This window comes from Rattus rattus, chromosome 12, assembly GCF_011064425.1.
Source record: "Rattus rattus isolate New Zealand chromosome 12, Rrattus_CSIRO_v1, whole genome shotgun sequence".
NCBI classification, from domain to species: domain Eukaryota; kingdom Metazoa; phylum Chordata; class Mammalia; order Rodentia; family Muridae; genus Rattus; species Rattus rattus.
In genome coordinates this window covers 55,067,917-55,093,943 of record NC_046165.1, presented here as the reverse complement: position 1 = coordinate 55,093,943, position 26,027 = coordinate 55,067,917, and the positions used below count along the sequence as shown (strand labels likewise).

Sequence of the window (26,027 nt, the reverse complement as noted above, 5' to 3'; positions counted from 1 at the left end):
GAATTACCCTAGATGCACAGAACACATGAAACTCAAGAAGGATGACCAAAATGTGAATGCTTCATTCCACTACCACCAATTAACCAAAAATTTTGCTCCAGTAAGATATGACTGGCATCACATGAGTTAGAGAACACCAGAAGAACATAGCCCTAATGTAACTCAACTAATCAGGGCTCATATGGGCTCACAGAAACTGAAGTAGCAAGGACAGAGCCTGCAAGGGTCTGCTCCAAGTCCTCTGCATCTGTGTTATAGTCACTGGTTTGGTGGGTTTGGGGTAAGGATGGGGCGGGGTGAGAGAGAGAAAGAGAGAGAGAGAGAGAGAGAGAGAGAGAGAGAGAGAGAGAGAGAGAGAGAGAGAGAGAGATGCTTTGCCTGCTCTTAGGACTCTTTCCCTCCTATTATGTTGTCTTGTCCAGCCTTATCAGGAGAGTTTTTAAAGCCTTATTATATTGTACCTTGTTTGTCATATTGTCATACTTGGTTTTTGTCTCTTAGAAGCCTCCTCTTTTTTGAAGGCAAACAGAGGGGAAGTGGATTTAGGAGAGGAGAAGTAGGGGACAACTAGGAGTGGAGGGAGGGCAAACTGTGGTCAGAATGTGTTGTATGGAAGAAAAATCTACTTCAATTTTTAAAAACAGGTATAACTGCCTTAGCAATGTGATACAATGTGCTGGGGCATGGTGGGTACATTGCTCTGGTGGATAGAAAAATGAATTCTAGATAACAGTTCTCTAAAAGTAATTGCAAGTACTCAATCCTGCCAGCTTGTGGCAATAATCCATATCTTTGTACTTTTCAGGTACCACCAATTAGAAAGTTCAGCTGTTATTATTAATACTTTCTTCTGATGGTCTGAGCAATAAAGGACTCCTTAAAAAAGAACATGCCTCAGCACTGCTAAATCTACACTTGGAGTTATACTAGGGAGTGTAGACATAGAATGTTACCATTTATGTGTCATGCAAATCTTGTTTCCTTGGAGCCCTGGTTATTTTATAATGCAATCACAAATATAACACTGGGAAATTCATGACTTCTGTTCAAGCTCTGCTATGAATTGTGCTCTTCCTGCTCTTAGACTTTTTCCCCCCAAGAAAGAACTAGAAGTCCAGGTGAGATGTCATCTAGCCCCAACCCATTATTCTACTTCAAGTCTGAGGCATAATGCCCATTGCTGTAATTTTGCAAATAGCTAATTGAAACCCAATTGCCTAGCCTAATCTCTGTGCATTGATAAGCACTATGCTCAGTGGTCAACATGTGTAATAACTGAGCACTCATTATTTCTGATCCTTGTCTATCAATTAAATATATTTCTGCTTCCCCTCTGTTCCTAAGGGGTTTGTGGCTTCCAGTGAGGATAGAATATGATTCTCAACTCTTAACACAATTAAATCTCACCACAGGTGTCCCCTGCTGCAGGGAAACCAGAAACAACTATGTCCCACAGGACACTGTCATTGTTTCCAACATGAGGTCAATATCCTGGAACCAGTTCCAAGAATGGCTTGGGATTTCTTAGAAACACAAGAACTCCAAGCTACAACTCTCTCTCTCTCCCACCATGCTCCCTATCTACTTCCCACCTCTATCCAACCAGAGGAGACAAGGATGGTGTTCTAGGAACCTTGCAGACCACTAATCCCTCCATGTCTAATACCCTGTACATCCAAAGTCACAATATGAAATGACAGCCTTCCCATTCATCCAAGCCCTGTCATCTGCACTTCACCCATTTTGTTTTAGTCTTCACAGAGGCAACCCTTGTCATCCTTCTTCCAGAATCTTCCAGAATCTGTCCATTCCAGGGTAAACAAATTCTACTACAATTGTCTCTGTGTTCATAGAGAAATGGTTTCGGTAGAACAGTATAGTGTTTGTCCATGATCTATGCCAGCCCTCTCATAAGTGTTAGATCATCTCTAGAACAATTACAATACCTAAAATGCAACATAAATTGCATATGTGAACAGTTGTTACATAGTAATAGCTAGGAAGTAAAGACCAGAAAAAAGACATGTCTAGTGTTCACAACAGACACCATTATTCTTATAGGAATAGTTTTGATTTGTAGTTAGTTGAGTCTGTGGTTGTGGAAAACATGAATACAGAGAGGCAGCTGCACAACTTCAGTCTCTGTTTTTATCTTCTCCCCTTCTCCCCATTCTCTACTCTACATGAAACCTATCACCTCAAAGAAAAATGCTTCCCAAAAAAACTCCCAAATGACACCTTATTTTCCCCAATGTCAAAGCTTTCAAGTCTGTTCTATGAGCCTCTGTTTCCCAATATCGCTCCACATTAAGGTTCCGCTACTACCTTATGACAATTCAAATGGGCAGCGCATAGGCCACCTTTCCTATGCCCTGCTTTGTTCAGTCACCGTGATTTAGGGATAGTTACCATGGAATAGCATTGATTGCCTCTGACGTTTTGATGATGAGACTATCAAACTCGTGATTCCTAAGTTGCATCCTGAGTTGGAAAGGTCCCTGTTCCTGGGAATGACTTCTCTAAGTACTCAAACTGGCAATGCTTTTTTGGTTCTGACTATTCATATCCTGCATCCTCACCCTAGAGTCAGCAGAGGCACATGAGTGTGAGTGTCCTGGCTATTCACTCTGAGGCTTATGTCATACCACTTGACTGTTCCTCTTCTGTGAAAGTGATAATTCTGATTCTTTAAATGCAGTATGTCTCTTCAGTGAAGTTCCTTTACAGAACTCCCTCCCAGTCCTTTGCACTGCACCAGTACCTTGAACCCGCTACAGTCTCATGACTTTACTCTTTTTTTTTTTTTTTTTTTTTTTATTAACTTGAATATTTCTTATATACATTTCGAGTGTTATTCCCTTTCCCGGTTTCCGGGCAAACATCCCCCTCCCCCCTCCCCTTCCTTATGGGTGTTCCCCTCCCCACCCTCCCCCTATTGCCGCCCTCCCCCCAACTGTCTAGTTCACTGGGGGTTCAGTCTTAGCAGGACCCAGGGCTTCCCCTTCCACTGGTGCTCTTACTAGGATATTCATTGCTACCTATGAGGTCAGAGTCCAGGGTCAGTCCATGTATAGTCTTTAGGTAGTGGCTTACTCCCTGGAAGCTCTGGTTGGTTGGCATTGTTGTACATAAGGGGTCTCGAGCCCCTTCAAGCTCTTCCAGTTCTTTCTCTGATTCCTTCAACGGGGGTCCTATTCTCAGTTCAGTGGTTTGCTGCTGACATTCGCCTCTGTATTTGCTGTATTCTGGCTGTGTCTCTCAGGAGCGATCTACACTTCTGCACTTCTTTGCTTCATCCATCTTATCTAATTGGGTGGCTGTATATATATGGGCCACATGTGGGGCAGGCTCTGAATGGGTGTCCCTTCAGTCTCTGTTTTAATCTTTGCCTCTCTCTTCCCTGCCAAGGGTATTCTTGTTCCCCTTTTAAAGAAGGAGTGAAGCATTCACATTTTGATCATCCGTCTTGAGTTTCATTTGTTCTAGGCATCTAGGGTAATTCAGGCATTTGGGCTAATAGCCACTTACCAATGAGGGCATACCATGTATGTCTTTCTGTGATTGGGTTAGCTCACTCAGGATGATATTTTCCAGTTCCAACCATTTGCCTACGAATTTCGTAAAGTCGTTGTTTTTTATAGCTGAGTAATATTCCATTGTGTAGATGTACCACATTTTCTGTATCCATTCCACTGTTGAAGGACAGCTGGGTTCTTTCCAGCTTCTGGCTATTATAAATAAGGCTGCGATGGACATAGTGGAGCACGTGTCTTTTTTATATGTTGGGGCATCTTTTTGGGTATATGCCCAAGAGAGGTATAGCTGGATCCTCAGGCAGTTCAATGTCCAATTTTCTGAGGAACCTCCAGACTGATTTCCAGAATGGTTGTACCAGTCTGCAATCCCACCAACAATGGAGGAGTGTTCCTCTTTCTCCACATCCTCGCCAGCATTTGCTGTCACCTGAGTTTTTGATCTTAGCCATTCTCACTGGTGTGAGGTGAAATCTCAGGGTTGTTTTGATTTGCATTTCCCTGATGACTAAAGATGTTGAACATTTCTTTAGGTGTTTCTCAGCCATTCGGCATTCCTCAGCTGTGAATTCTTTGTTTAGCTCTGAACCCCATTTTTTAATAGGGTTATTTGTCTCCCTGTGGTCTAACTTTTGAGTTCTTTGTATATTTTGGATATAAGGCCTCTATCTGTTGTAGGATTGGTAAAGATCTTTTCCCAATCTGTTGGTTGCCGTTTTGTCCCAACCACAGTGTCCTTTGCCTTTACAGAAGCTTTGCAGTTTTATGAGATCCCATTTGTCGATTCTTGATCTTAGAGCATAAGCCATTGGTGTTTTGTTCAGGAAATTTTTTCCAGTGCCCATGTGTTCCAGATGCTTCCCTAGTTTTTCTTCTATTAGTTTGAGTGTGTCTGGTTTGATGTGGAGGTCCTTGATCCACTTGGACTTAAGCTTTGTACAGGGTGATAAGCATGGATCGATCTGCATTCTTCTACATGTTGACCTCCAGTTGAACCAGCACCATTTGCTGAAAATGCTATCTTTTTCCATTGGATGGATTTGGCTCCTTTGTCAAAAATCAAGTGACCATAGGTGTGGGGTTCATTTCTGGGTCTTCAATTCTGTTCCATTGGTCTATCTGTCTGTCTCTGTACCAAGACCATGCAGTTTTTATCACTATTGCTCTGTAATACTGCTTGAGTTGAGGGATAGTGATTCCCCTGAAGTCCTTTTTTTATTGTTGAGGATAGTTTTAGCTATCCTGGGTTTTTGTTATTCCAGATGAATTTGCAAATTGTTCTGTCTAACTCTTTGAAGAATTGGATTGGTATTTTGATGGGGATTGCATTGAATCTGTAGATCGCTTTTGGTAAAATGGCCATTTTTACTATATTAATCCTGCCAATCCATGAGCATGGGAGATCTTTCCACCTTCTGAGGTCTTCTTCAATTTCTTTCTTCAGTGTCTTGAAGTTCTTATTGTACAGATCTTTTACTTGCTTGGTTAAAGTCACACCGAGGTACTTTATATTATTTGGGTCTATTATGAAGGGTGTCGCTTCCTAATTTCTTTCTCGCTTGTTTCTCTTTTGTGTAGAGGAAGGCTACTGATTTATTTGAGTTAATTTTATACCCAGCCACTTTGCTGAAGTTGTTTATCAGCTTTAGTAGTTCTCTGGTGGAACTTTTGGGATCACTTAAATATACTATCATATCATCTGCAAATAGTGATATTTTGACTTCTTCTTTTCCGATCTGTATCCCTTGACCTCCTTTTGTTGTCTGATTGTTCTGGCTAGAACTTCAAGAACTATATTGACTAAGTAGGGAGAGAGTGGGCAGCCTTGTCTAGTCCCTGATTTTAGTGGGATTGCTTCAAGTTTCTCTCCATTTAGTTTAATGTTAGCCACTGGTTTGCTGTATATGGCTTTTACTATGTTTAGGTATGGGCCTTGAATTCCTATTCTTTCCAGGACTTTTATCATGAAGGGGTGTTGAATTTTGTCAAATGCTTTCTCAGCATCTAATGAAATGATCATGTGGTTTTGTTCTTTTTTTCAGTTTGTTTATATAATGGATCACGTTGATGGTTTTCCAGATATTAAACCATCCCTGCATGCCTGGGATGAAGCCTACTTGATCATGGTGGATGATTGTTTTGATGTGCTCTTGGATTCGGTTTGCCAGAATTTTGTTGAGTATTTTTGGGTCGATGTTCATAAGGGAAATTGGTCTGAAGTTCTCTTTCTTTGTTGGGTCTTTGTGTGGTTTAGGTATAAGATTAATTGTGGCTTCATAGAAGGAATTCGGTAGTGCTCCATCTGTTTCAATTTTGTGGAATAGTTTGGATAATATTGGTATGAGGTCTTCTATGAAGGTCTGATAGAATTCTGCACTAAACCCGTCTGGACCTGGGCTCTTTTTGGTTGGGAGACCTTTAATGACTGCTTCTATTTCCTTAGGAGTTATGGGGTTGTTTAACTGGTTTATCTGTTCCTGATTTAACTTCGGTACCTGGTATCTGTCTAGGAAATTATCCATTTCCTGCAGATTTTCAAGTTTTGTTGAATATAGGCTTTTATAGTAAGATCTGATGATTTTTTGAATTTCCTCTGAATCTGTAGTTATGTCTCCCTTTTCATTTCTGATTTTGTTAATTTGGACACACTCTCTGTGTCCTCTCGTTAGTCTGGCTAGGGGTTTATCTATCTTGTTGATTTTCTCAAAGAACCAACTTTTGGTTCTGTTGATTCTTTCTATGGTCCTTTTTGTTTCTACTTGGTTGATTTCAGCTCTGAGTTTGATTATTTCCTGCCTCCTACTCCTCCTGGGTGTATTTGCTTCTTTTTGTTCTAGAGCTTTTAGGTGTGCTGTCAAGCTGCTGACATATGCTCTTTCCTGTTTCTTTCTGCAGGCACTCAGCGCTATGAGTTTTCCTCTTAGCACAGCTTTCATTGTGTCCCATAAGTTTGGGTATGTTGTACCTTCATTTTCATTAAATTCTAAAAGTTTTTAATTTCTTTTTTATTTCTTCCTTGACCAGGTTATCATTGAGTAGAGCATTGTTCAGTTTCCACGTATATGTGGGCATTCTTCCCTTATTGTTATTGAAGACCAGCTTTAGGCCGTGGTGGTCCGATAGCACGCATGGGATTATTTCTATCTTTCTGTATCTGTTGAGGCCTGTTTTTTGACCAATTATATGGTCAGTTTTGGAGAAAGTACCATGAGGAGCTGAGAAGAAGGTATATCCTTTTGCTTTAGGGTAGAACGTTCTATAAATATCTGTTAAGTCCATTTGGCTCATGACTTCTCTTAGTCTGTCTACGTCTCTGTTTAATTTCTGTTTCCATGATCTGTCCATTGATGAGAGTGGGGTGTTGAAATCTCCTACTATTATTGTGTGAGGTGCAATATGTGTTTTGAGCTTTAGTAAGGTTTCTTTTATGTATGTAGGTGCCCTTGTATTTGGGGCATAGATATTTAGGATTGAGAGTTCATCTTGGTGGATTTTTCCTTTGATGAATATAAAGTGTCCTTCCTTATCTTTTTTGATGACTTTTAGTTGAAAATTGATATTATTTGATATTAGAATGGCTACTCCAGCTTGCTTCTTCCGACCATTTGCTTGGAAAGTTGTTTCCCAGCCTTTCACTCTTAGGTAGTGTCTATGACTTTACTCTTATCATCATTGCTTTGCTGTCTTGAGCCCATGTCTCATCAGTTCAACCATGCCATTGCACTGCTCTCAAGCAGCCTACCTCATTAATCTTTTGTCACATTCAACTAGAAAAAAATTCCAACCAAGGTGCCTGCCTTCCGGGCTAGAGAGAAGTGTTGCTTAAAATTTGTTAATTTCAAACTCAACAGAAACCAGAGTATTACCCTGCAAAATTTCTCAGCCAACCCTGTTCATCTCCACTTCCTACTATCCAAGGCATCCCTTCTTTGAATGGCTCTCCATTCCAGACAATCTTCTCACCTAACTACCAAATGTTTAAGTTCCAACTGAAAACTTTGCCTTCTGAAGCACAGACAAAACAAAAACAATCACCTACATGGACAGATCCCCAGTTTCTTATCATCATCCTTTACCATGCTGTTCCTTGTTGTTCCCTTGACAGATTCTCCCTTGGAGAATCTCACACCCTAGAAGACTAGCAAATACATCTGAAATTTAGACACTGGCCCTGTCTTCAATCATTTAAGACCACTAATCTTTGCATGTTCAGCAGCAGCATAGACCTATGTCATCCACACAGCCTACATCAATAATCACACTCACAGTCACTCACAGAGCCTACATCAGTACCCACACTCACAGTGATCCCTATTAGTACCCACACTCAGTCATCCTCAAAGCATGCATCAGTGACCAACTACCTATGATTAGCGGTTCACAGAATGTACCAACACACATACTCAAATATGACACACACACAAAGTAGATATGTTTTCATTTTCTTCATTTTTTTCTTCCCTACCCACCATTAAGAATCTGACCCTTACCTAAACTAAAATACCTATCAGCTAAGTTTAAAAAAAAATGGGATGGCTAAATCCAAAAGAGGTTGTGTATCTCTCAGATTGATTGATCTATGTCACTTGGCACCAATATAAATGTTTTCCTCTTATTTCCTTGACATCTTCTATCTCTACATGTTCCATCTCAACCTTTACCTCTCTTATCTATTTCTTAGATACTGGATTCCTCAGCTTTCAGTCCTGGCTTCTCTTTTCTTTTCATTTTCTATGATTCTTTGATAGTATTGCCTATTTCTACATTACAACTACCATTTATAAGCTAATGACTTTGAATATCTATATTTTCCTCCTGAGTTTATTGGACTTCAGACCGACTTACTGAACTCAATGAAGGCTGGGCATTCTGATATGTTTGGCAGCTGCCACAAGCTTGCATGTCAAGGGTGAACTCTCCAGATCTCTCTCACTTCAGACTCATCCTTCTTCTATATCAGCAAACTTCATCTCTGTATACCATCTCTGACTCCTCCCTCTTCCTCCTCTCAGCAAATAATATCCATTGGGGTTTTTTTTTTCCCATTTGGATCTGTCATTTTGCTCACATTCACATTGACACTGTCATGATTTAGATCTCACCCTTGAGAGCCACAAAAATTCTCTCAGCTTTCCAGGAATTGCATGCTCCCAACACCAAATCCATTTCCCACCTTAATGCCACTAGGTTCTTTCCAGAGAGCCAATCTGATTTGGTCACTCTTCTACTCAAAAACCAGCCACAGTACTAAAGTACCAGAAGAAAGATATACACAAACCCTGTTGTTTAGGTATCTGACATCTTGGTCACTCACAAAGTGAAACACCATTCTGAATTTGGCTTTGAGAGGGCTTCTTTCAATATTTTTTTCAAGGCACTGTCGTTTTGTAATAAGACAAGGGTGAAATGTTAAAGAATCACAGTCAAAAAAAGCAGGCCTTCAGGGGTTGGAAAGATGGATCAACACTTGCTGCTCTTAGAGAAGACTAGAGTTTAGTTCCCAACCCTGGCATGGCAGATGATGACCATCTATAACTCAAGGCCCAGGACAACTGACACTCTCTTCCAGCTTTGTAGGGGTGGTGCTGATGCTAAGGTTCTGTTCCCCAATTGGTGCTCGATTCATCAATAAAGATGCTAGTATCCAATTACTGGGAAAAGTAAATGGGACCTCTGGGTCCCTGCAGGCAAGCTAACAAATGCAGGAGAGAGGAAAAAGGAGTTTTCACTATGCTTCAGAGGGAGAAAAGGTAACCAGCCATGTGAGATCTCAAGTGGAGCAATCATAGGCTGCTTCTCCAGGACAGAGGGTGGGAAGTTGAGCTGGGACTGAAGGTGAGCAACTAAACTTGAGTACAGATTTAGGGTGCTGAGCTGGGAGTACTGGGAAGGGCATGCTAGCCACAGTAGATTGGAGGTGTCCCGCAGTTGAGCCAAAAGAGTCAAGTTAAAATTGAACAAAGTGTGTGTGTGTGTGTGTGTGTGTGTGTGTGTGTGTGTGTGTGTGTGTGTGTGTGTGTGTTTCATACATGATCAAAGGGAATATGGGTTGGGACTGATAGCATGGTCTGCCTGGAGCTTAGCAGGATAGCAAAAGCTACATATAACACAGATTCCACAGATATACATGCAAGTAAAACATGCATACACACAAAATTAAATAAAACAAACTTTATAAATCTATTTAATAAATCTTCAACAAATCACTTTTTGCTGTAAAACTACTCCAGTTTGATGTTTAAGAGTCAGAAACACTCTCTTTTACCGAGACCCGTCAACATGGGCCACGTTCACATCAAGACCGTGAAGAAGGCAGCCCGGGTCATCATCGAGAAGTACTACACGAGCCTGGGTAATGACTTCCACACCAACAAGCGTGTGTGCGAGGAGATTGCCATCATCCCCAGCAGAAACCTTCGGAACAAGATAGCCGGCTATGTCACGCATCTGATGAAGCAGATTCAGAGAGGTCCTGTGAGAAGCATCTCCATCAAGTTGCAGGAAGAAGAGAGGGAGAGGAGAGCTAATTATGTTCCTGAGGTCTCAGCCCTAGATCAGGAGATCATTGAGGTAGATCCTGACACCAAGGAAATGCTGAAGCTTCTGGACTTTGGCAGTCTCTCCAACTCCAGGTCACTCAGCCTACGGTTGGGATGAATTTCAAAACACCACGTGGAGCTGTTTAATCTGTTATGCCATATTTTCAATAAACCTGAAAACAAAAACAACAAAAAAAAAGAGTCAGAAACACTGATGTAATGCTCTTCCCACAGATGTATATCAAACCCCTCAAAAGTCCTATGTTTCATTGCTAGAGCACCCTCCCTCACTCCCTCCCTCCCTCTTGTTCCCCTGCACCCCAAGTCTTGTGGATGGGTGTGGGTGTGCATATACAAGATTCCTTTAACATTTAAAAGATACTTGTATAGTCCAAGAAAACTGTTAAATCAGACAAGGCCAAGGTGATTGAGTGATGTAAGCAACACGCCACAGCAAAACACAGCTCTTGCTGAATGCCAGGCTGAGTTTAATGAGCAATCTCAACCCTACAAAAATGTTAAGATATATTCATTACTCAGCATTTCTTCAGGTTTTAATCCACAGATCATGACTCCCACCAGGCTACTAGCCTGCTCATCTTGTAACATGATGAAACCAGTGGTCTCCCAAGTAGGCAAACCCATTCTTACATTCTCGGCCCTGCTCTTCTTCTTCTTCTACTTCTTCTTCTTCTTCTTCTTCTTCTTCTTCTTCTTCTTCTTCTTCTTCTTCTTCTTCTTCTTCTTCTCTCTTCTCTTCTCTCTCCCCTTCCCCCCCTCCCCCTCCCCTCTCCCTCTCCCTCTCTCTCTCTCTCCCCTCTCCCTCCTCTCCCTCTCCCTAGGCCCCATGACCAAAGTGACCATCTTCTGCCTGTCAATTTCTGCCTGTTCTCAAAAGCCTAGAGAAATAACAACTGATGAAAGTCATTTCTGAGCCCCTTTCTTCGGACTAATGAGCTGCTGTCATGCCCCAATGAACTGAAGTCACTGGCTACAAGAGAAAGTTCACAGAATCCAGGAGGGGGCTGGGGTTAGTGACAGGCCAGCAGGAACACAAACAGAAAGAGCTATCAGTACTAAATCCAGGACATCTGGTTTCAGAGGGTATCTGAAACCAGTGAGAAGAGGGATGAGGAGGTAACTGAAAACTTAGCCTGTGTCCTAAATGCTGGGGTGTGAAGTCGTAATACCCAAGGACTTCCCCCACATTTCCCTGCCCCCTCCACGTTTCAGGAATGTTCTATCCCTAACCCTAAGAGTAAGCCCTGAGCTCAGAGCCCTGCTCCAAGACTCCGCCCATCTGCTCTGCACCTTGCCTTTCCTGCTGGAGCCTGCTCTGCCAGCACACACCCACTCATGGCCTGGGGCTTTTGAGCAGAAGAGCTAATGTGCACCATCCTCCTCCCTAACCTCTCTTGAACTCCATGACCCTTTTCAGCAAACCCTGGTGGACACAAAAGGTCAATTCTTTTCACCCTTAGGGTTGGGCTTGGGGGTACACCATCCCCCTAGCATTCTATCCCTTCCCTCTTCTCCTGGAAGAACAATGCATTATGTAACATTAACTGGGTTTTCTGAAGCTTGTCTGAACAACAGCTTGGGTACACTCAGATAGTGGAAGTGATCTCCTAGTAAAATAAATTCATGGGGCCACTTAACAGAGTAGCTGCAGGGGCCTGGCAGGGAGCCTGCACCTCCTGCTGCCAGGAGCTAGTTTCTCTTTAATCTCCTTTCTGTACCACTTTCTTTTCATTTCGGGTTACTGCTCCCAGGGTTTCTGAAACAGGTGACTCTAGCCATGCTAATAAAGCAAGGTGTGATAGCATCTCCTGTGACTTCAGATGTCAAGCTGAAGAGAAGAGGGGAAAACACTTTTAAATGACCACATCCTCTTAGTAACATTCCAGGGGAGAGACTGCTTATCTTGATTTTAATTTCTCAGACTCCTTTCATCTCTGCCTCTAAAAACATAGCTCAGAGAAAGATCGCCCATGAAGAACTTATCAAAAGACACTGTTAGCATTTAGTGGTTCTCAACCCCGAGCACAGGAGCTTAACGGGAAGAATTTCAGGGTGGGGGAAGGGTGACAATAGAACCTAATGGGAGTACACGCTAGGCTTTGCTAGTGCAACCACAGGTTATGAACACAGGCTTGAACAAATTCAAATTTTTAAAGCAACGTGGGTAAAGCAGGCCCTCAAGTTCACTTCCAGGTTCCCTCTGAAACAGGCTAATCATGTGAAATACATGTGTGAGACACAGACAAGGGAAGAGTGATCAGTCTATCTTTGAGATTCCATTGTTTCACTCTCTTAAAGCTTTGGTTAAATGTCTTTTCTCCATCATGATGATACTTAGCTTTACATAAAAGTCAGAGATCCAGAGCCTTCAGTGTTGGTTGGGGTTACACAGGGTGTATGATTCAGGAATGATATCTGTCAGTACTGGTAGTTCCTACCCATCACTCCAGCATCTTCCCTAAACAAGCTTCTCAACCATGATCCCTGATGGTTTTAATGACTCTGGAGTCTAGGACCAATTTTAAGCAAGGTATTTCCAGAAGCCTGCATGGACATAGGCAGACGAGTAAAAGCTGGCCTCCGAACAGTCCATACTAGGCAAAAAAATTCAAAGTCCCAGTCATTCAGAGCCAGATCCACATGCTGATCCAAGGCCAGTAGAGTTTTCAGTCACTAACGGGAAAAGAAAAATGTCTGATGAATCTTCTAGACCAAATGTCAAATGTTCAAATGCCTGAGTCTGAGGCTAAAAGTTAGACCAGGTCCAATGATGTCATCTTGTTAGCAGAGGTTCTAGCCTACTGATGGAAACTCCCCACTACCTGTCAGATCCAGAGACAATGCAACTGACCCCTGAACAAAAAATGAAATGTGGTCAGTGGTGAGGGGAACGTGATACAGGTAGCAGGCACTTTCAAGGAAGCATCTTGAGATAAGGGAAGATTCCATGGGTTTTGAGCTGAGAAATATTCAGACAGATCATTTTGATTAACTAGAACAAATGGCCGAAGAGGAACTAGGGCTTCTTGCTAAGTTAGGGGTCATGGTGAATTCAGGTGTTGCTCAACAGAGTTGTTCTCAGCAATGTCTCCCTTGTATACACAAAGCCATGGAGTATGGAATCCATCATCGTGGGGGAGGTCCATTTGACATTCCCATACCAATCTTGCACATGTGTGAAGATAACTCACACCTCAGTGTGCAAGCTCTGAAATCCAGATGCTCAGCCCCTGCCCTAGGGGACTTGCTCATCTGTACAATGAAACATTCTTGTTGCTTTGAGAAATTGGCCAATCAAGAAATTAGAACAGAAATGAGGGCCTTTTCCTCTCTTTATCTCTGTCTCCTGTCTACTTATATAAGTCAGCACTGCCAACAGCAAGAAATGTTGTAAAATCAGTATATTGACTGAACATCTGTCAGAGCTCCTGTGCAGCTGCTTTCAGCTGTGCTAAAAGCCCCAAGAACACTGAGAAGTAAATTGTGTCATACTTGTTTTACAGATCAGAAAATCAGGGTTCAGAGAAGTTAAGCTTACATCTTGTAAATGCCATTCATGCTTTAAGTCCATTTCTGTTCAATTTGAAATCATTTTTCTTATGAGACTATATTATAGGCCTTGTTCCTGGCTCTGTAGCCTCTGCTCCATCTCTCTCCACTTTCATCATTACCCAGTTCTGTTCCTACCTCCAAGAGGAAGCGTCCTATGAAGCATCCACTTCTGTTTTGTCTTTTGACAAGGAAGGAACAAAAGTTGGCACCAAGACCTATTGTTCAGGTCAAAGTCAGAGATGACTCTTGGTCAGGGTACCAGAAACAGAGACAGGAATAGGAACACAGTTAGGTCCAAAGAAAGCTGGAGCCTGACTTAGTTATTTTTCTATTGCTGTGATAAAACACCATCACTGGAGCTGGAGAGATAGCTCAATGGTTTGAAACACTTGCTGCTGTTGCAGAGAACTCCAAGTTCAATTCCCAGCACTTAAATGATGACTTGAGACCATCTGTAACTCCAGTTCCAAAAGATCAAGTGCCTTCATCTGATCCAGTGGTTCTCAACCTTCTTAATGCTGTGACCCTATAATACAGTTCCTCATGTTGTGGTGACTTCCAACCATAAAACTGTTTTTGTTGCTATTTCATAACTGTAAGTTTGCTACTGTTATAAATCATAATGTAAATATCTGTGTTTTCTAATGGTCTTAGGCAACCCTGTGAAAGGGTCATTCAATTCCCAAAAGAAGTCTGCCATACTCTATAGGTTGTGAATTACTGTTCTGACCTTTGAGGGCACCAAGTATGCATGGAAGCAAGATATTCATACATATAAAATGAAACTAAAAAAATTAAAAACACCAATTTATAGAAGGAAAGTATTATTTGGAGTCTCATGGTTCTAGGAGAAATAAAAGTTTATGGCCATCATGGCAGGGAGCATGGCAAAACGCAGGTAAGAATGGCCCTGGAGCAGCAGTTAAGAGTTCACATCTCAAACCATAAGCAGGAAGCAAGAGCTTGGGGGCTTTGGAAACCTCAAAGCTGGCTTCCTATGACATGCTTCCTGCAGGAAGGCCACATCTACTAGTTCTACCCCAACAGCCACCAACTGGGGACTGAATATTCAAATGTCCAAGACTTATAAGGGATAACTCATTCAAACTACCACAAGGCTAGTCCCGAGACTAGCCAGCAAGCAAGAGGAGACAAGACAGTTGTGCACACTTGGTAAAAAATGTGGACTAAAAGAGGCCATAGGTCAATACAGAGTTTTCAGGAAAACAAAATCTGAAGCAGAAGTCCATTGGCCAAGTCCAGAGTCCTTCAAACTTTGTTTGAGAGGCAGAGATTTTTGGCACTGTGGATATTTCTGCCCCCACTCCAGAAGCAAAAAACGGATGGCACCAGTTCAGCAACCAGAGACTGAAAAATCACCACCTATACATAGAAGTTTTAAGGACAATTGCATTGCTGATCCCCAAAACATCCACCACCACCATATCACTGGGATGCCTTCAATCAGGGAATAGAACAGAATGGATGTGTTATTCACTCAATTTCACCTGCATCAGCTCCAGTCATTCTTTCCTTCTCATTAAATAAAAGCTACAAAAGTCTACATGACTTCAGAGACCCTAAGAGCCACAAAACCCAACTGGGGGAGAAATAGTGCACACATGCATGCACCCATGTATGCACACACACATGCATAACATACACACCCATACACATGCATACACACACATGCACACACCCACACATAGCACACACACACCCACACACAGCACACACACATGCATACCCCACACACAGCACAACACGCACGCATATACAGCACAGCACAGCACAGCACAACACAACACAACACAGCACAGCACAGCACAGCACATGGACAGCGGAGAGCAAGCAAGCAGCCAGTTTGCAGGCCAGAGCTGTCAATACTATTCCTGGCTGTCAGACTTTTTCCCTATGATGTTGGATAAGTGCCTAAATCTCCCTGTACTTTCATTCATGAACAGTATGTCTAATCCCTGTCTCATAAGAATGCTATGAGAATTAATGAGCATATGAAAATCCTAAACAAAACTGATGTGAAAGTCCTTCTTATACTCTGGAGATTCAATAAACACCAGGTGATCTCATTTAAAGTACAGTTGTGTGTTTCCATTTCCATGAGTGAACAGTCAGCTTACCAAGCTGTGATTATTTGGGTATTTTTAAACAGTTCTAAACTGGAAACAAGACATCCTACAAGTGTAAACTAAATATATTTAATAAATTACCTATGAAATTAGCAACCAATAGGAAAATAGCATGCAAAAGAGAAACGTTTCAGGGACATTTCCTTCACCACAAAGTTCAATTTGAATCACCATATTATAACGGGAATTTTTCATACTGCAGGGCTCTGTGGTCCTCATATAGATAAAAGTTCCTGTCAACTGGAGCCAACTCTCCACTATCCCTAATATGCTATACAGAAGGCAGGTCATTCTCATCTCCATGAAATCTAGTAGGTTTGAATGGCAATGATGACAGGCCCATCATTCACCAGTCTCCCAAACAGTCTTCCTCTTCAGCTACCAAGTCCCACATCCCCACAAAGTCACTTGGGAAGCCAACATATATTGTAATTCACTGGCATAGGTTGTTATGCTCAATTCTCTGCTGTGTCTAACTTATTGTTAAGGCTGGAGAATGATTACAAATGCCCTTAACTCCAAGTTGTTCTTGCTGCCTGACAGCTGAGCGATCTGTGATTAACACATCAAACTCCAAAGGGAGCAATTAGCTGCAGGCCCCCAGGGTGGGTTGCTGACCCCTAGCTTCCTCCAGCCCATTTGGTGTCCACCTGTTTCCTCTTTCTCAGCCTGGCTGCTCTCAAGACACTCCATCCAGCCCAGAGGTAGGGAAAAACTCCACTCCTTTGCCCAAAGCTGGGTTTTAGTCAGCCTTTCAGGAGGAAGCTGGAAATCTCCATTTGCTGCCTCAGAGCGAAGCCTGAGACCACTGGGGTGTCTCCAAGCCACCTGCAGACTTCATCTCTGGTCACAATCAGGAAGTATGTGGTGTGGGAGGAGAGGGGAGAGCTTATTATTCTCCCTAGAAAAGGTTGAGGGGAGCTTAAAAACAAAAATGCAAGCATCTGTAGAACCACATCCACTATATAACTTTATGATGTTATGTGAGGACCAGACTCACATTTATGAAGAACAGGCAGTTGCATACCTAATGGGAAGATTCTAGAGGCAAGAAGAAACCCTATCCTGCCTGGCTTCTCTACAAACCCAGCCTGCCATCTCTGTTCATTGAGTTGCAGTTCTTACTGCTGTTTGGCTGGAGTAACACGGGCTAAGAGATGGCTGAGCCTGGGGATGAGTTCCTGAGGCTGTAACTACAGTGGGCTTGAGTGAAGATGTCACTATGAAGCAGAACAATCCTACAGTGGAGACCACACCATGGCTATCAGACATTTGCAACAATGTGTGTCCCTGGGTGAAAGTCCCTCCCACAAACCCATAAGGGAAACAGCTCAAATACCCAAGCCTCACTCCCAAGGACGGCCGTTGACTTTCTAGTTTTACCCTTGCCCTTTATTATAGGTCTTTGTTTTTTATTTTGTTTTATTTTGTTGTGTTTTTGTTTTTGTTTTTTTTTCTGGATTTTTCCATTTCAATGTTGACTCAACTTTTATCCTTTCCAACTTTCCTATTTAATATCTTGCCCTTGTTTTCTAACTTGGACTAGATAGCTAGAAGCTGCTCTAAGGACAGGGGAGATATCTCACAAGGGCTTGGCTCTTAGTGCAAGGTTGAATCCCAACTCTGAAAAAAAATTATTAGTAACTCTTCAGTTCTTAAATTCATCTCTACAAAATGAGGCTACTCATACCAGCCAATCACACAAGAAAATTGTGAAAATCAGAAAACAAAGATTTGTCAAGAGCAGGGGCTGTTAGGACCTAGGGAGAGGGCACCCTCAACTCTGCTTCCTCTCAACATAAAGACATCTCTGAGTAGCTGTCCCAGCACAAGTGAGCCTAGACATTCAGACACAGCTTAATGGATATTGTAGAGTACTGTGAAATGTTGCCCAAAGGCTCGTGTGTTTAAACAATTGGTCCCCAGATGGGGGCTACATTGGAAGGTTGTAGACCTTTTAAGAGGCAGAGCCTCAGTGGAAAAAGTAAATCAGTGGGGAAGCAGGTCTTGAGCTTTTATACCCCAAGCCTGCCTCCAGTATACTCTCTAGTGATTGCTGATCTGCTGAGTGTTGATGGCCACCCCAGACTTACACTGCCATCCCCTGCTCCACTATGATTGCCTTGGTTCAGGTATTTTGTGACGGCAACATGAAATATGGCTGGCTCAATGGATGAAACAAGGACAAAAGCCAGCTAAGGGGAGGGGACATGGGGGACAGGGGAGGGCAAATGACCTCAGACCTAAGGGGTACAGACACAGTAACCCAGTAACTGTAGACAAAGCAAGAGACCAGTTCTAGGAAATACTCCTGATGTAGTCCAAGAACGAAGCAAAAGTTTTTGAACCTTATGACAGATTATATTGACAAGACCTAGGATCACCTGGTAAAAGATCCACTGGATATGCATACAAGGGACTGTCTGGACTAGGGTAGCCTCTGGGCCTACCTATCGGGGCTTTCTTAATTGGATTTATCAAGGTAGAGGGTGCCATCCTATGTGTAGGTGACACCATTTCAGAGACTACGTACAAAGGTAACTGATCAGTGTTTATTCACCCTCTCCTCTTCCTGACTGCAGGCCCAGTGTGATCAGCTGCCTCAGGCTCCTGCTGCCTTCATCTCCTAGCACCATGGGCTGTATGAACCAAAGCAAACCTTCCTTCCTGAAGTTGCTTTGTCAGAATATGAACATTGTTACAAGTGACTATTAGCAGGCATCAGTTGTATGCTGTGCTGACATTATAATCATTTGGGGAGCCTAAAAGTTAAAAGCAGAAAGCTGGGCAGAACATACTTGTCTTAGAACATGTCTCTTAGCAAAACAGAATACCACCAACTAATTTATAAAGAATGAAGGTTTATTCCACTCACAATTCTAGAATAACATAAAGAAGCCATACTTAGTCTTCTTGCTGGTAGAAACTTAACAAAGTTCTAGTGAGGTTCAGACCATTGCATAGAAAGACAAAGCAAGCTCAGCAGAAAGAGTTACCATTTGTTGTAAAAGTCACTTTATTGATAACTCAATAATCCATGAAAGGATAACCCTACCAGCCCTTAAAGGTCTCAACAGGGCCTCTCTCTTAATACCTAACAATAGAGATTGGATTTCAATGTGATAGTTGGGGATATCTAAAATATAACAAGATTTCACATAATATGCCAGAAATATAACAGTACATTCGCCCTTCATAGGTAAAACCTCACTTCAGATGGGTTTCCTTTCCCCTTTGAGGCACACAATACTGAAATCATTCAAGCAGTAAACCCTGGAATGGAAACAGGAGACAGGGACCAAGAAATAGGAACATCTCAGAAGATAGCGTAACTCCAGAGATAACTACTGAGTTATCAGTTTTCTGTAGTTTTTTGAAAGACTTCAAGTGTCTTTACCAGACAATAGGTATCTCCTCCATTCCTGGTCCAAGCACAGAGTCTATAAGGGTGAACAAATAAATGCAGGGATAAAATTATTTTTAGACCATTAAGACACTCTGTTACCCCAACACTGCTCCTTATATCTGCCAATCCAGAACATCAGAACCACACTACTCAAACCCAGCCACAGGCATCAACACATGGCAGAGGCATTTGGTATGAAGGGGCTAGAACCTCATTCTATGACAATAAGAACTCTCCTAGTCTTAGGAAATTGGCAAAGGTATGTGTCCCTTCTGGACATTGAGTTCTCATATATAAAATAAGAGATACTAGTTCCTATATCAGAAAACTTAAAGAACATGGACTGATTAGTTTTATGTCAACTTGACACAACCTAGAGTCATCAGAGGGAAGAGAGCCTCAATTAGGAAAATGACTCTGTAAGATCTGGGCAAACCAAATAGGCTATTTTCTTAATTAGTGATTGATTGGAGAGGGTCCAGCTGGTTATAAGTAGTACTATCATTGGGCTGGTGGTCCTGGGTTCTATAAAAAAGTAAGCTGAGCAGCCACAAGGAACAATCCAGTTAGTAGAATCCATCTGTGTCCTCTACACCAGCTCCTGTCTCCTGGTTCATGTCCTGTTTGAGTTCCTGTCCTGAATTTCTTTCATGATGAACTGTGATGTGGAAGCATAAAGCAACCAAATCCTTTCCTACTCACACTGCTTTGGTCATGGTGCTTCTTCACAACAATTGTAACCCTAAGACATAATATAAATCATGCAAAGGGCCTATTCAAATAATAAACTCTCCTTGGTCTGTCTACCCACTTTAGAATCTTTGCATTAGGATAATAAACCCAATTTCCCAAAGGAGGGAGAAGACTACACACCAGTTCAAGGACTAACTTAGGAAGAGACCATCTCCACTAGTTTTCCACTCCTACTCTACCAAATGCCTTTTCCTAGGCAAGATCTACTGGCTTCCTGTGGAAGGGGTGGGATCAGCCAGTATGGTGTCAGGAACCACCTTCAGAGCATGTTCAGTAAGGAAACTTAAATCAGAAGAGCAGGTGACAGACAAAACCAAGGCTCATCCTCCCTTAACTATAGTTTTATGGAGTGTAAATAGGAAAAACCACCAGTCTCAGTGGGGTTTTTTATTGTTAAATTGATTGTGTTGAGGGACATCTAGGAGAAACAAAGCATACTCTAAGTATCTGTGAGGGTGTTTCAAGAGAAGAAAGATGTACACAACAGCAACTGAAGGTGAAAGACCTGCCAGGAGTATAGACCCACAGTCAGTCACTGCCATCGCCCAGGGACTCCATACTCCAGCTTTTCAACTTGGATTCTCAGAGTAAGCTTCCAGGGAGTTTCAGACAAGAACTGAATCATTGGTTCCCTTGTTGTGTGCTTTCCAGCATCTTGGACTGAGCAAAAACCAAGTTCTCTGGCTTCCCAGATGCAGAATGACCCAGCTTTTCCAAATCACATAAAAGAATAAAATAAATCATGGTGTGTGTGTGTGTGTGTGTGTGTGTGTGTGTGTGTGTGTGTGTGTATCCCATATATAAAAAATATGATGGAAGCTATCAACTCCCTTGGAGCACAAACACTAAATTAAGAATCCTCATCTGAATGATTTTTTTTTTTTTTTGGTTCTTTTTTTCGGAGCTGGGGACCAAACCCAGGGCCTTGCACTTCCTAGGTAAGCGCTCTACCACTGAGCTAAATCCCCAGCCCCCTGAATGATTTTTAAAATAAATGTTTAACACTAAAACTATGTATAACACATGTGAATATAATTTTAAAATAAGACAATAACATGGATAAATGACATCCACCTATTATGGACAACTTCTAGACAAGGTCAAATGTCAAAGTACCTTATTATGGGTAACAAATTACACAGAAATCCCAATTCTGTACACTTCCTTTCTATTCATGAAGTGGGGCGGGGGGGTTGAAACCCCATGATAGCACAATGTGGCCAGAATCAGTCAGTGGCTGCTGGGTCCATGGGGAATGTACATTATAGGTATATGCTCCTGTGTGTGGTATTTGTCTATGTTTGCATATATATATACATATATATATATGCATGTGCACTTGTATATTTGTACATGTGAAGACAGAGATTGATTTCAAATGTCCTCTTTAATCACTCTTCCCCTTCCTTCCTGAGACAAGGCCTTTTACTGTGCCTGGAGCACCAACTCAACTAGACTGTTTGTTTGTTCAATAAGCTCCAGGACCCACCTATCCTCACCTATCCTCACCTACATACACACACACACACACACACACACACACACACCACAGTTCTGGGATTCTAGATATGCACCGCCACACCCATCTTTTACATGGGACCTTATACTATATGGAAGGGCTCACCTCCTGTCCCAGTGTTTCTGAGTATATTTTATATGTCTTTGAGGAATACAGTAAGCAGAAGTAGTGAGATGATCAGAAGACATCTAAAGACTTTCAGAGAAGTCAGCATCTTGACATCTGAACAGGATTTTGAGAAAGTTTGAGATGTAAATAGCACAGGCTAAGGTGCCTGTTCTAGGAACATAAACAGGTTCAGAGTGGCCCAGCATGGGAGTGTTTAATGAGCAGCCTGGAAAGCTGCCTGACCATGTAGCTAGCACCATCTGTATTAAAGATGGGGAACATGCAGTAGTCAGGGTAAGAATATTCTAGATTTTTGCCCCAGATGGAGAACCAAAGACCAACCTCACTCTAAATAGGATATAGACTTCCCACTGGATACTTCCACCAATTTCATCACATTAAATCATTCTAAAACTCTGAGAACCTCCCAGAGTGAATGAGAAAGAGCTGTATATTTAGAGAGGGACTCTAGAGAGGGACTCTGTCTAAAGCTCACCACAGAGTCCAGAAGTTGTGCTTCTGTCCTGACTATACCACTCAGTCACTCAGCCTCTCTGAAGCATCAATGTTCTGCTTAACTCCAGGAAAAAAAAGTGCTCCTAAGAAAATCTGTTTTGGGACCTGATTTTCTCCTAAAATATTTAAGAGAATTTTTCAAATGCTTTGAGAATAATGTCATGTGGTTCTACTGAAGGAAACATACAAATGAAAGACTGACTCTTCATTTAGATTCAGGCTGGTTCTCTACCATGAGGCAAAGCCCAGACCCCTTTGAGCTGGCATTCAAGAGTCTCCCAAACTGGTCTCATTAGGAGATCAACTCAAGAATCTTGTTCATAGTATGCAACTGCTCAGCCTATGATCAATGGCGAGCTTCAGTCTGGGTTTTCCCTTCGGGCCGGAGCCAACTCTACCAGCCACTTCATTCCAGCCTCAGCTCAGAAGGGTCGGTGAGAATGCATTCCTACCCGGGACATCTCCACATTTGGCTGGGTGCTGGCTGGGTGCTGAGTTTTTGGCACAATCAACATGAACAGAATAAGGGTGAAATATTACTAGGTGGAGCTGTGTCCTCCGTGTTTTTTCTTATTTCCATCCAAATGGCTCGAGATTGGAAAAGGGAGAGGCAAAAAGAGAAAAACCAGTAAGAAGAGCAAAGGCTGAAAGGGGAAAGAAACAAAGATGAGGAGGGAAACATAAAACCAAAAAAAGATTTGGTTAAAGATTTATTGGTAGCTCACCCAATAAATAGGTGCTAGGGGGTCTAATATTCATGGACCTGCACTGAGGCAACACTGAAGCCAGTTACACAAGTAAGGAACACTTTCAGTTGAACAATGATGCCCAAGACTGGCCTCAACTGTGGCCCAACTGTGTAATGGAGTGGGAAGTATGATCTATACATGGTCATGCATTAAGCAAGTTAACCTTTCCTCCCCTTTCTGTCATTTCTAGGGAAACTAACTCAATTACTTGTCCCCTCCACAGGGAGTCCATGTGCACACATGTATTTACACATGCACACATATGCCCTCTGAACATCTTGGTATTTCTTTCTTTTTAAATTTTGGGTGTATGTTTATATGTGGGAGCAGCTGTACACATACACAGAGAGCCCAGAGGACAGCCTCCATTCTCTTGCTTCAGATACATCCTCCTCCTCCTCTTCCTCCTCCTCCTCCTCTTCCTCCTCCTCCTCCTCTTCCTCCTCCTCCTCCTCCTTCTTCATCTTCTTTCACTGGCCTGGGACCCATCAGGTTAGGCTGGTTGGCCTGCCAGAAACCCCCACAGATCTGTCTCCATGCTACAGCAGTAGAATAACAGACTCATATCAACACAGTTAGATTTTAACTTTTTGTAGTGTGTGTGCATTTGCATGTATGTGTGTATGTGCATTTGTGTGTATGTGTGTGTGAATTTATATATACCACATGTGTGCAAGAGCCCCCAGAGACCAAACGAGAAAGGTCAGAAATCTTAGAGCTTAAGTTATAAGCAGTTGTGAGTCAGCATGTGTGTGTTTGGAACTGAATCCAGGTCCTCTATAAGAGCAACAATTATTTGTAGACACCAAGCTATCTCTCCAGACCACATACTCAGCTTTTTGATCTGGGTTGTGGGGACTAAACTCAAATCTTCTTCATGCTTGCAAAGACCAAGCCTTTACCAGCTTAGCCATCACCCACCCCTGCCTGGCACCTCCATTTTAATTGTTTTAATTATGGGTGCATGTGTGCATGTGAATGCAGGTGCCCATGGAAACTGGAAGTGTCAGATCTCCTAGAGCTAGACTTATAAGTGGTTGTGAGCCACCCCGTGTAGGTGCTGAGAACTGGACCTTGTCCTCCATAAGAGCAGTAAGGGTTCTTAACCACTGGACCATCTCTACAGCCTCCACCTCCACTTTAAAGATGGTTAACTCTTTATAGAAAGATGCCTATGGACTAGAAACAGAAAAACAATAGACTCTGTTCCTTTTTGGTTTAATAGTAACTGATTTGGTAACTTCAGAGTCCTTTTGCTTAGCCCTGTTTTCTCTCCCACTGTCCAACTGTGGCTGCTGTGTGCTAACCTTCTGGTAGTTTGAAAGATGAGGTGTGGGAATGCATTTTGAAGGCAGTTTGGAAACACACATGTGTGATACCGATGTAAGAGATCATATCATTAAAACAGCTTTGGGCGACTTAGTTTTCAGCTCTTTCTTTCAAAGCCAGATTAATCCCAAGAAGCAAGGCCAATGGCAGTCCATTTATGGGAATACTCAAAACACAACTTTTGATTCCTGGAGCAGATCTCTGACTAGCTACAGGTCCTCCTCCAGCTTTAATGAGTAGTTTTATCCTAGGATTGCCAAAAACTAAAAGCCACTCTGCATCCAGTGAGATTAAATTTAAGGTAAACAGTAAATTATTCTTCAATTTATTGGTATGTTTATAATGTGTCCCATATCACACATAGGCCTTGAATACACTAAAAATGCTTCCCTGGTTTGTCTTAAATCCCAATTTCAATGCATTCTATGTTTTTATTTGCTGCATTTGGCAACCTTAATTTTTCCATGTTACTGACTTCTTGTCTCCTACACCCCAAAAGATTTTAATATGGCAATGCTCACCCTCACCATCAGTTCCATTCATTCTGGAAACAGAGAGTGTCCTATTATTGAGTTATCTCATAATATATTTAAGGATTTTTTCATAACAATGGAAAGCCTAGAGAATAAAAGCCTGTCTCCTTATCCACGAGTCAGCTCAGCCTTCCCAAACAGTAAACATAAATTCCAAACCAAGAAAGTCAGCCCTCTCTTGCTCCATTATGAACTTTAACCTAGCCTCCTGCTAAACCAGTGGGGTTCAGAGACTAAAGCAATTCTTCAGCTCCATGTACATATGAGAATCAAGGAAGTATTCAAACTTCCAAAGCTAGGGTCACACCCAGGCCAATCACAACCACTTGGGGCATTTTCTTTGGCTCTGAGTACTATAGCATTCAGGTAAGCTGGCCTCACCCCTTGCCAGAGCAGTGCTGGAGAGATGGCCCCAATGAAATGAGTGTGGGAAACCAACTGAGTCACCATCCAGACCCACTGTAACATTTATCCCACCTATGAACTGCTGGAGTGTATGAAGGGACCAGTCCTGCATATACAAAGCTGCATGGACTCCATGACTCAGGACAACAGCAGGATATCTGAGAAGAGCCCTGGTGAGGATCCAGTATTGATAGTTAACAGAAGCCAGTGGCCCCGAACCAGACCAATGACTCATTGCAATGAACATTTGCAATTGAAGCTCTTTGGGCAATTGTGACACGCAGCAGCTTCCATAGTGAGATGTTTCTTTGTTTGTTTTTGTTTCCGTGGGGAGGGAAGTTGCAAGGGCAGAGGGCGGATATGGGGGGAAGGGAGATGAGTGGGATTGGGGCGCATGATGTAAAATCCACAAAGAATCAACAAAAGGTTAAAGATGTATATTTGCAACACTGTGACAGAAACAATAGAGAGAAGAAAAGAACTTTGTGGTGGACAGTCTCAGGGAATACATGGCTCTAGAAGTGACTCCATTTATGAGAGTGTATAGAAACATGGTAGCAGATTAGGCAACACAGATCACAAGCCAGAGCCAGGGCTCTATGATCTTCAAAGGCCGGCATTAGTTACCTACTTTCATGAGCCATGTCCAACCTCTTAAAGTCTCCATAATCCACAAAACAATGCCATAACCCGGAGACTAAATATTTAAATTATGACTCTGTTGGGAACATCTCATCTTCAAACCATAACACCATGTAAGTCTAATGTGCATCCAAAGTTGAAAATTACTGACTTAGCCTTTACATATCTTAATAGCTTTTGTTTTACAATACAGAAGATAAAGCTCTGAGCCTAATCTATATAGGCAAATTCTCTACAACTGAGCTACACCTCCAGTCTTCTCTTTCATTTTTATA

General features: G+C 42.2%; 1 protein-coding gene across 1 annotated transcript; it reads left to right on the top strand.

Moving 5' to 3' along the window:
- The first annotated feature begins 9,812 nt into the window (after positions 1-9,812).
- On the top strand, positions 9,813-10,271 carry LOC116913765 (40S ribosomal protein S17-like). Its single transcript, XM_032918072.1, has one exon. The coding sequence runs from the start codon at positions 9,813-9,815 to the stop codon at positions 10,188-10,190; it is 378 nt and encodes a 125-aa protein (XP_032773963.1). The 3' UTR covers positions 10,191-10,271.
- The last annotated feature ends 15,756 nt before the right edge of the window (positions 10,272-26,027 follow it).